The 12,092-nt window shown below is 40.0% G+C and overlaps 1 protein-coding gene across 5 annotated transcripts in view; it reads left to right on the top strand.

Moving 5' to 3' along the window:
• The window catches only part of NAV3 (neuron navigator 3), a 407,330-nt gene that overhangs the window by 197,150 nt on the left and 198,088 nt on the right, over nt 1-12,092 (top strand). For all 5 annotated transcript variants that reach the window (XM_075012496.1, XM_075012492.1, XM_075012483.1 and 2 more), the window contains exon 8: nt 2,013-3,048. In XM_075012496.1, coding sequence (XP_074868597.1) covers nt 2,013-3,048 — 1,036 coding nt within the window. The remainder of the gene's footprint in view (nt 1-2,012; nt 3,049-12,092) is intronic.

Genomic DNA, 12,092 nt, shown 5'->3' with positions numbered 1-12,092 from the left:
TGACATCCAGTGTCTTCTTCACACCTAACCTTCAGCAAGATTAACAAATTAGGCCCCTCCTATCTTGCCTGTGAAGTTCAATCTGGTAGAAATACTTGGGTCACATTAGAGTATATCAACCAGATTGGGACCCAGGCTGAAGGTGTCTTCTGCCTGATAGCATAGTGGTTAGAGCAGTCCTCCAAGATGTGGGAGACAAACTGGGTACTCTGTGGTGAGTCTCCCTCTTTCTCCCTTTGAAGCTGTTTCACAATATGCAAATAAATAATCTCTTGGGCCAGAAAGAGAGTGCCCAGGTGCTCCCTTACGATGTGAGAGTTAGAACCTAGCATCAGCTCCAATCTATATTTAATATTTTTATGTAGTGGAAAAGCTTCAAGAGGAAATACTTGAGTTCCCAGCCTGAAAAATTCTATTGGCTGGGTGTTAGTGTGCAGGCCCAGTGGCCCAAATTCAACTCCCTCTTTTCTCTGGCCATGGCTACACTATGCCTCCCTTTCGGAAGGGGCCTGTGAAGAAATACGGCTGTTCAAAAATGCAAAGGGGGCACTGACATGGATGTTCAGCACCTCATTTGCATTATGGAGGCCACCTGGCCTGTCGAAAGTGCTGATTTGAAGCTAAAAAGAGCCATGTAGCCGGGGTTTCCTTGAAACGGTGCCGTGATTTCGAAAGCACCCTTCTTCCCAAATTTATCAGCACCTCATTTGTGTTTTCAAACAGCCATAATTTAGATGCCCCTTCTGAAAGGGAGGGGTAGTGTAGCCACAGCCTCTGTGTCAGAATAGAGCCTTGAAACCAGGTCTTCCCCTTCCCAGGTTACAGGATATAAGGCCACTGACTCCCTTTACTTCTTATTGGCAAAAAAGGGACTTGACCTGGTGTAGGCACCTATATTATGGGGAGGGTTTGCAGCTCTGAATCTAGGGTGAAAGGAAGGTGCTTTTCTCTAGCCTGGAAGTAGGTGCCTAAATCCTTTTGAGGGGCTGGGACTTGGAGCTCTCCCCTGTCCTTGGCATTTCCTGTTAACTAGCTTAAGCAGTTCAGTGCTCGACTCGCTTGCTTTTGTGAATCCTATTCTTATGCACCTGAGTCTCCCCATGCATCGTATATGAAGGACTGTAGGTGCCTAACATAGGGCTGCAGATTCCCCGTGCAGCAGAGCGAGTGCCTGAAGTTTGGTACTGCAACATGAAACTTAAATCCTCTTTGTGCATCTAGCCATTAAAGCAGAATCAGCCTGCAAATAATTGTCAGTGGTGTGCTGTTGCAGAGCTAGCATCTGCTGCAACAGCTATCAAGTACTGTCAGCAGTGAAGTGCTCTGCTATATTTAATCCTGCCCTGGAAAATCTGCTGTAAACTAACTTTGTGATCAGTTCCAGAAAGAAATACTGTGACCAAAATTTAATTTCAGAGCAGTGACCCCAAGAAATGTTGATTATGTACTGGACACTTTTTTTCCTGTAGGATCAGAAACAATATTTCCCAGAACACTAACCCCGTACAAGTCAGTGTTAAGTGTAGTGTTACCCAGAAACCAGAAAAGAAAATCTTAACATGTGTTATCTTTCAGAAGTGTATCAATTTCCCCTTAGTGTGTCTATTCTGCAGTCTGAGGTGTTTACTGATTTACTGACATCTATTACATGTTTGGTTGAGGAGCCTTCTTGTTCTAATACTAAGCTACAGGTATAATCTTTTAATTATTCAGAGCTTTAGTTTCATAAGTGAGATTTACATGCTGCCATGGTGTTTCCCTCAGCTGTGAGAGAGAGATGCTCTAAAACAACCAGATAGAGAAGAAAAACATTCTTGTTTGCAAACCACATTCTTCATTGTAGCCTTCCATGTAGAAACTAAGTTTAATATAAACTGCATTTTCCATCAGTTTTCGGAAGCTCACTTGCCATTGCTATTAAAGGCACAATTTTAGTATTATTTGAGAGGAGGGGAAAGAAAAAATAATGCTATCTTTGAAAAATATGTGATTCTCTCTCTTTTTAAAAACAGATTCACCAAAAGGCCCTCACTCATCTGCAGGCATGAATGGAAACGTGCAGCATCCCACCAGCACTGGGCAGCAGCCGGTCTCTGCCATACCCTCTCCAAGTGCCAGCAAGCCTTGGCGCAGCAAATCCATGAATGTCAAACACAGTGCCACCTCTACCATGCTGTCCGTGAAGCAGCCTAGTCCCGCCACCTCCCCTACTCCGTCTTCAGACAGGCTGAAGCCACCCCTTTCTGAAGGAGTGAAACCCCCTTCATCAGGACAGAAATCCATGCTGGAAAAGTTCAAGCTGGTTAATGCTAGGACTGCTCTAAGACCCCCTTTGTCATCAACCTTGGGACCCAATGACAGCGGAAGAGAGGATGACACCTTTTCAGAGTGCGGTGAAGTGGATGGCTTTAGCACTGGGCTAAATAGTGGTGGCTCCACCAGTAGCAGTCCTAAAGCGTCACCTAAGCTAACCCCTCCAAAAGCTGGAAGCAAAAATCTCAGCAATAAAAAGTCTTTGATACAGCCAAAGGACAAAGAGGAAAAGAACAGGGACAAAAATAAAGTTTGCACTGAGAAAACAGTAAAGGAAGAGAAGGACCAGGCCACTGAAACATCTACAAAGAAGACCTCAAAAATTGCAAGCTTGATCCCCAAGGGGAACAAGATGACAGCAGCCAAGAAGGAAAGTTTAATACCCTCCTCTAGTGGGATACCAAAACCTGGATCAAAGGTACCAACAGCAAAGCAGAGTGCTTCATCTGTGTGTGCTGGAAGTAAAGAGTCAGAAAAATTCAGGACTACAAAGGGAAACCAGTCCCAATCAACAACAAAATCACAAGCTAACGAGAGAGCATCCACTTCTTGTAGTCTTGCTTCTTCTGAAGGAAAGGAATCTAACCCAGCTCTGACCCCTGGTTCTTCTGCAGCACTTTCTGTTTCAATTGCTGCAAGCAGTGGACAAGCCACAGGAAATGGGGTTGTCCAACTTCCTCAACAACAGCAATATAGTCACCCAAACACTGCCACAGTAGCTCCTTTCATTTATAGGTAAGATCACTAACATAAATTAATTTTGCCTTATACTTAATTCATAATTATAAAGAACTGATAGAATGGTTCAAAATGAATTATATTGCTAGTGGATTTTATTTGTTTGTTCCCAAGTTGTGTACAAACCTAAGTTTCCTAAAAACTGTGCGCTATTCAAAATTAATCTCTGAATAGTTGCCAGGAAATTAATTCAGCCATTTCTCATATGAGGGCAGGTTATTGTGAGCATTTGCTATTTGAAATTCAAGTTGTTTTGATTGGATACAAGGGTCACATAATATGTTTCTGATGGATAATCTAACCCTTAAAACCAGATTTTCAGTGTGAATACTTTTTTTAGATTTAAAAAACTCTGCCAATATTTTGCCAAGTCTGCTTAAAATTCACTGTTTCCTCAAATTTTAAAGTGAATTTTATTGGAATCATTACAAAATATGACACAAAAGAAACATTAACAAAGGAAATAATTTAAAAAAATCTTACAAATATTCACAAAGGGTGAACTGGGTGAGCATTCATTGACTTCTCCCAATTCTTCTCTACTGACCGCAGTATAACAATGTTATACAAGGACCTCTTTAAGTTACCCAACTGCTATAATCTCATGTTTCAGGTGGGATCTGATTTAGCAGATCCAAAAAAATGTTATTTTTGCCAGGCCTCAACTTTCATATCAATACGTGGCATTGGCAATTGAGGGGCAAGAGCTTTTCATTTTGTACAATAATGAAGCTACAATAAGGGAAGTTACTATTATGGCTGGCCTCAGAAATAGTGTTTGGAGTTCAATGAAGTTTCTAACGCCACCTGTTGGACAATTTTTAGATTCAGTTGTGGGTTAATTAAACTTTTAAAAATGAAAATTTGGTAAACTGAGAAATGAGTTAGTAAGCAGAATCAGCTGGCATCTTTGGTCAGCAAGTAGCACACATAGATAAAAACTGGCTAAAGATTAAAGATGTGCTGGAGTAGATGCAGTGGGATGATGTTTCATTATGTTATATCAAACACAGCTTCAGAACCAGTGTGGGTGAATGATAAAACTATTTTAGTTAATTATAATTAAAAACAGAGCTCCAAAAATTATGAGGGGAAAAAAGCCACAGAGCAGTTTTTATTTGTTTTAATATGCAATTGCCAGCTGGCTTTTTCAATTTAAATTAAATATGCTGCTGATTATGTATAAGATAAATATTTAATTCATTAATGTGATTCTGAAGATCTGAGTGAAGATCACAGATTGTGCCCAGAGGGCTAGCTGTGTTAATCTGTAGTTTCACAAATAAAAAGCAGTCCTGTAGCATCTTAAAGACTTACAAATTATCTCAGGAGATGAGTCTTAACCACGAAAGCTCCTTACTTAATAAGTAATTTTTTTAGTCTTTAAGATGCTACAGGACTGCTCATTATTTATGAATTACATATTATGGTAATTCATGATCTGGAAAAATTTCAGTGACATATGCAATTTACTATACTGAAGATGTGTGTGTATCTATGGCTGTGTCTACACTAGCTCCCAACTTTGAAGGGAGCCTGGTAAGTAGGGTGTCAGGAGATTGCTAATGAAGTGCTGTGATGCATATGCAGCACTTCATTAAGCTAATGGCAACTCCAAAGCGGCAAACTTCGAAGTGCCAGCTTGCATGTAGTCGCGGCTCACCTGCGGGTTCTTCTAAGTGCCCGGGCTACTTCAAAGTCCCTTTACTCCTCAAAAGGCCTGCTACATGCAAGCCGGCACTTCAAAGTTTGCCACTTCGAAGCTGCTGTGGGGGAGAATTTGCTTCGTGAAGTGGTGCATATGCACCGGAGCACTTCATTGGTAATCTCCCAAAACCCTACTTACCATGCTCCCTTCAAAGTTGGGAGCTAGCGTGTACACACAGCCTATATGTATATACAGAGAGAGAGACAGAGAGAGATGTGAACCTAATTCTGCACTCAAATGCTTGTGAAACTACCATTTACTACATGGTATTGACATTTCATTGCATGTTGTTACAATGTGGAAATGTGCTATCTTTTTGTTATGCTGCATCAAAAAGCCAACTATGTTTGGACTATTAAAGGAGCGATTCAGGTGTGCATTTGTCAACAGAATTTGGCTTTATGAGTAATCTCCAACGTGCATCAGTCAACAAAGACCACTGTATTTGAAGTTAAATCTTGCCTGAAAACAATTAAAAAAGCCAACGTCTAATCTCCCATCAGTGTTAAGAAGAACATCTCCCCTGACTTAGCTGGAGTGGCTTCAGAGGCACATCTGTGGAACTGAGAGCAGAATTTGTCTGACAGGCCCTGTAATGAATGCAGATACACATGAATTCTTTGCTTTGCAGGTCTCAAAATCTTTGAAATAGTAAACAATGATTTAATAGTAGAGTATAAATAGAACCAGAGAGAGAAAAACCGCATGTACAAATTCAGCAGAATCACTCTCAGGGGGCACATGGTAAATAAGACTGTGTGTGAAGCCAGGTCAGAGTATTTGCATGTTCTCACTAGCAGAGGCTTTTTTTCCCCCTCCCCATCTTTTTCCCACTTCCTTCTGCCCTATCTAGCTGACTCATCTGTTTTTTTTTTTTTGCTGTCTTTGTTTTAAATTCTTTTCCTGTCAGTTATCAGTAGTCTCCAGAGCTGAAGAAGTGGGTCTGTCTCATGAAAGCGTCACCTAATAAATTACATTCTTAGTATTTAAGGTACTGCAGAACTGCATTTTTTAATTTTGTGAAGATGCAGACTGACATGGCTACCTCTCTGAGACTATAGTTTTCTTAGCCGGCCATCACAATGTTTGCACATAATTCTCAAGAATGCCTGTTAGCTGCTAAAATGGCTCAAAAGAATATTGGGTTGATAAACAAAAATCACCATCCAAAATAACAGCTTTTACACACTGCTGTCTGGTGGAAAAAATGCCCAACTCCTGCAAATATGCACTGCTTTCCTTGTAAAGTGCTAGGCAAATTATCACTCAGCAGAAACCCAGCAAAATTCTATACATAATCCTGCAACCCCCTGAAAGACTGCAGCAGCAGCAACATAAGGGACCACATGGGATAGGCTCTCACATCGTACCATGTGTAAAAAGTAAGTTGTTCCTTTACCTGGGTTTTCTGACGGTAACCTCTGAATAGCGAATATTGTATAATTACAGAGAGTTTCTTTGGTCAGAGTGACACTAATACGGATGTAGGGCTGGTAGATTGCAAAGGTCTTTCATTAGGGTGTGAATATAAATTTGTCTTTCAACGCGGAGTGTGACTGCATAGTAGCCCTTGATGTGTTGTGTGCAATGAATCATAGTTGCTATTAGAGTGTGGTATATAAAAGAGAAAGTTCTATTAGGTCCTAATGGTTAATACTTATATTTTATTACATATTACATTACAGAGTTAATAAAATAATTAGAATGTGCTGAAAGGATTATTACAGCTGGCAGCCTTGAACCCTTTGTGCACAGACTCTGTGGCTGGGTCTACAGTAGATCATTTTGTCAACGGATTCTCGACAGAACTCTGCATTTGCCTCGGCAGTTCATTCATTCATTCGTGCCATGCTGATTAGCGTAGGTGATCATGGCCCTCCACCCCTGCCTATTACGAGTACTTTGGAGCATCTCCACAGTACTGTGGCAATGCAACCATGAAATGATACTATCCAATATTTTCTCACATTGTCTACCTCGTCCTCACTTTCCATTATACTTTCCTCTGTCACTAAATTTTCAAGTGCAGACTTTCTAATTATATGGCCTATAAATTTTGCCTGCCTTGTTGTTATCCTGTTTAACAGTGTTTTGCTGTTGGCTTCATTTAAGACAGACTCATTCGTCCTTTTGGTCGTCCATGAGATGCACAACATCCTTCTTAAAAACCACATTTCTGTGGCTTTGACGTACTTCTCAGCTTGTTTACTGATAGTCCATGATTCGCATCCATACATAAGGCCTGGTTCCACATAACATTGCAGTACTCTTTTCCTAACCTCCAATGATAAAGATCTGTTTGTGTGACTGCTTCTCATTTTCTGAAATGCTGCTTTCGTTTGAGCGATTCTGCATTTCACTTCAGCTAAACACCTACCATCGGATGTAATATAGGATCCTAAATACTTGAATTTAGTCACTTGATGAAGAACTGTTCCATTTGTTAGTACCTCACATGTTGGCAGTACCTTCATCTTCGTAATAACCTTTACTTCCGTCTTCGAGATGTTCAGCCTGAGTCCCTTCAGCTTGCTTTATTTATTGACAATGTTAACCAGTTCCTGAAGATCTTTTTCACTTTCTGCTATTAAAACAGGTTGTTGATGTTACATCTTCCAATATGTAATCCTGGAAGACCTTCTATTTTACGCTTTATTCTTTTACTGTACACATTAAAGGGATCAGGTGAAAGAACACAACCTTGTCTCACTCCTTGTTTTATCTTCACATATCTACTAAGGTTTTTTCTGACCCTGATGGCTGCTGTCTGTTCCCAGTAGATGTTTTTAATTATTCTGAAATCCTTCCCATCTATATCCATTTCTTCCAACAGTTTCATCATTTCTTCATGTTTTACCCTGTCAAATGCTTTCTCGTAGTCAATGAAGCACAAATATATGTCCTTTTGAATTTCCAGTGCTCTTTCGATTAATGACCTTACAATGTATATTGTGTTAGCAGTACCTCTGTCTTTCACAAATCCACATTGTTCATCAGAGATCTCAGACTGTATTTGATTTCGAATCCGGTTCATAATAATCTTCAAAAGAATTTTGGTCACATGAGTCATGAGACTAATTGTCCTGTGCTGTTCACATTCAGTTGCACATGGTTTCTTCGGCAAGGCAATAAAAACAGATCTTGATAAGTCTTCTGGGACATGCCCTGTACTGTAAATATAATTTAAAAGTTTCGTAATTATGTCAATACCAAAGTCTTCTAAGGCTTCAAACATCTCACTCGTAAGTTTGTCCGGACTAGGTGCTTTTCCTCTTTTCATGCATTTCAAAGGTTTTCTTACTTCTTCCTGGAGTATAGGTGGACCATCCACCTTCTTAGAGGGACTCAACTTGTATTATCCCTCAAAAATTTGAGGCATAACGCTCTGTTGATAGAGCACTGTTGACAGAAGTACACTGTAGACACTTCTGTCGACAGAGAGGGCTTCCAGTTGCTGGGCAGCCCTGTTTGCAAAGCTGCCATCCTGCTTTCTGTCACCAGAACGCAGTGCAGCCTGACAGTTCTCTGTCAACAGAGGAAGCTGTGTTTAGCAGCTATCTTTCAAGAAGATTCGGTCGAGGTTTCTCTGTCAACAGTAACTTTTGTTGACAGATGCTTCCAGTGTAGACATAACCTATGTGTTGTCATATTTGTTCCCCTTGACCATCATGGTATGCAGACTCATCAGATATCCCCACTTCTCTTCAAAGAAAAAAAATACCCTACTGGTGAATGTGGGGGAACCTAAACTGGTGTGATCTTCATTCTACCAGCCTCTTTAAAATGTAACATCTCAGACTCATACACAGTTATAAATGTGCAACTAACAGCACTTTACAAATCACTTCTAAACTTGGTCCACAGATTCCAGTATGTCTCAGAATAATAGTAGGGTGTAAACTGGTGTACAGTTAGTTAAAATAGTCCAGGTGCTACTTTAGCCTACAGATTCTTGCACAGTGAGAGGAGAAGGAGATAGGTGTAAATTACACCATCTCTGAAATTCAGTGAATTTGGCCATAGCATTTTACTAACCTTCACTGTCTTGCAAAGATAGAGAAGGGAGAAAAAATTTTAAATTACATGCAATGAAATAATGAAATGTTTTCAGTATTATTCAGCCTTCTTTATGAGGTTATGCAACAATTTCTAGAGAAACATAGGTGCAGCTCCCCAAAATAACTTATGTGTCCAACTCCCATTTTAAAAGATTTAAGTCCAAACCTTAGGTGTTGTTGAGCTCCTCAGAAACTGTGTTTAGCTGCAGCCTAACTTTGGAGGTGCCTAAATTTCCCTGATGTCTTCATTTGTGCTGTAATGTCCTTTAGATACCGCCGATACTGTGTCACGCTGCAGTCTAATTGCTCAGGCACTTGTCTCATGTTGGAGCCCCTAGAGCCTCAGATACGAGAGATGGTGGTTCAGGGAATGCCTCTACCTAGTGAGCCGAAATGAACATGGATTTCTCAACTCCCATATGAATACCCTAAGCACTAGACTGTAGAGCAATTCTTAGTCTCTGGCACAATGCATATGTAATAATTTAGTAACAGCGGAACAGCCTCGACAAGAGAGATTAAGAGAGACCCCTATTAGAATCCATCAAAGCCTAGTGCCACTTGCCTGAGAGATGCGAAGCCCATGTTCAAATCATTTCTCCTCTGCCAAGCAAAGGAGGGAGCTGACCTGGCATCTCCCACACACCGGGAGATTCTCTTGATCACTGGGTTAAGGGTTATAAGGGAAGTTGCTACTGCCTGCAGATTCCCTGCTATTTTGTGTGGAGTTAGGGATGTGCCAGTACCATTCTTGGAGGAGCCATTCTTGCACCACCTCAGGAGGAACCAAAAGGAGCAGCAATGTCTTAGTTTATAACCCAAAGCTTCTTTAGCCCACACCAGACTAAGTTCTTCCCTAAATTTTCCTAGGATCACACTGTGTGTAAAGGCCCATTACTTGGCATTCTTTGTCTCTCAGTCTGTCTGTTCTGTGTTTTCCCCTTATAGATACGTACATAAATACACATGTGCACACTTCCACACGTCCCTAACAAAATCCTCTGGTACATGGTGCTAAGTTTGCAGGCGGACGCTATTAGAATTGTTTAAGATGTTCCACCTTAACTATCTCTTTCAACTACCTTAAGTGAAGGTCCTCTTCACACGACTTTTTGAACAAGGTTTTAACTCAGCTCAAAGCAAGGTTTCATCCAGTTCATAGCAATATGCATGAAGTTAGGGTAAATATTAAATAAAGGACTGCGTGGAAAATATTTACACCTCAGCACACTGTCTGGAGTAAGATTTTCAATACTGGTTAAATTAATAAAATAGTTGCCAATTTACTAAAACCTGCTTGCCATTTCTCTTCCTATATGGGACTTCAGGTACTGCTATTCCCAGACCACTGGTAAGGGTTTTCATTTGTACTGGGTAAGTGAAGGGGAGTGGATGCTAAGGTAAGGTTGAACTTCCATAGGCACTGAGAAATTATTATTTAATTGCACTGGACTATTAAGGATATTTGTTTTTTTTCACTGTAGTGTTTTGGGAATAGTTGAGCTACGTCCATTAGCTACGGTGGATGCTCTTTAAAACTTAACATTTCCCAGTCTGCAGTGCTAGATAAACAGTGTGTCCTGTTGTAAAAATAAGAAACTACAATGGTCATCATCTATGGTAGTGAACATTGAGTTTTCAGTTGCACCCCTTAGTTATGAAATAGCCTACAATAGAGTGCGCTCCTAAACAAACAGCAACTCATTTTTGTTTTTCATTGGAAACTTACAGGAACACGTGGGAATGATTTATCTAATTCTCGCATTCACATTCACTATTGTGAACCGAAGATGGCAAATTACCAAACTCTTGCAATCGTAGCTAGAATTATAACACTTCCCACTCCTTGCTTTATTTCCAACAAAAACACAACAATGTAATTGCATCGGTTCCCACTGTACACATCTTTAGTTCATGAGGAGAAGCCCAGACAGTGTTTCCAATGGAACATGTCAGATAAAAAAGAATAAGAGAAGGGCCTTGGGAAGGAAGGATTACAGTAAAACAGTTGCTTAATTCTCAAATAAATCTATAGCCCAGTACTTTAGTTGCCCATTGTTTATTATCTAATACTTATTCTTTTTTTTTTAATTGTATAGTTGTGAGGCTGACCTAAATGTTAGATCAAATAATCAATAAAATCTACCAAAGACAGCTGCACCTCTGGCAGTTGTCAACAGATTTAAATAAATAATTAAATAAATAAAAAGCACATGAAATAAAAAAATAAATAAATTACCATGAATGTCAGGTAATGAAATTTTAGGTGTCATCTGTGCTTATCAAAGGGTGGATATTCCATTAAACACTGGAAATTACTGAATGTGTTAAAGATAGGTATTGTGTGGAGAGGCCCCAATTCTGCTCTTAGTTATTCTTGTACACCTTCATTTAACCAAACTTTAGCGAGTTGCACAGATGTAGTTGAGGGCAGAATTTGTCCCATGTTTTATAGAAGACCAACTTCAGGTAAAAAATCTATTTCCTCTTTTTATTAAAACAGAAATGAGATTATCCTGTTTTCATGATAATTGTTTAATTATGACTAATTAACTTCCTTGCAAATGTACAGCACTGGAAGTGCTGGGGCTTTGATTCACCTTAAATTCTATTAGCATTCTTTGTTTTCAACACAGAGGCTCAAAAATAAAAATGTGGGATTGAGGAGTAATGTTTAAGGTTAATAATCAAGTCACTTAGTTTTCTATATGATAACCTGCAGATATTGGGCCAAATTAATCCTGGTATTTTTCATACATCACTGGAGTTACACCAAGTTTTAGCTACATTGGTATTTCTACTCTCGTGCTGCAAAAGACTTTTAATTCACAATGCACATTGCACAAGTCTTCACTGCTGAAGGTATTTAATGGCAACAAGTGAAAATAAAATGGTCCACCAAAGTATAGGAACATGTGAATATTTAATTGGAACCTTATTCAAACTACCACACCCTGAAGGCATGGCCTGATTAAAGCCATCTCAAACTCTAGTCACTCCCACGTGTGTGGCCCCTGATCCTCATACCTTCACTCTCCTTTAATTTGAACAATAGTGGAAGGATCCTCCACTGCAATAACAGAACATTTGGACAGGTTGGGACTTTCTTCTTCCCCTGTGCCCGTGTAGGCAGAGAGGTCTATCCCAAAAGGAGTCAACCTCACCTACTCAGGCAGAGGAATCTATATGTGTGTGTGTCCCCGCTGTCATCATCCCAGCAGAGCCCTGGTGGAGCACCAGAAGGAGGGCCTAAATACTGAGTCTCTACTGTACTG

This window comes from Carettochelys insculpta, chromosome 1 (genome assembly GCF_033958435.1).
Source record: "Carettochelys insculpta isolate YL-2023 chromosome 1, ASM3395843v1, whole genome shotgun sequence".
In the NCBI taxonomy this organism is placed as follows: Eukaryota; Metazoa; Chordata; order Testudines; family Carettochelyidae; genus Carettochelys; species Carettochelys insculpta.
This window is presented reverse-complemented; position numbering and strand designations above follow the sequence as displayed.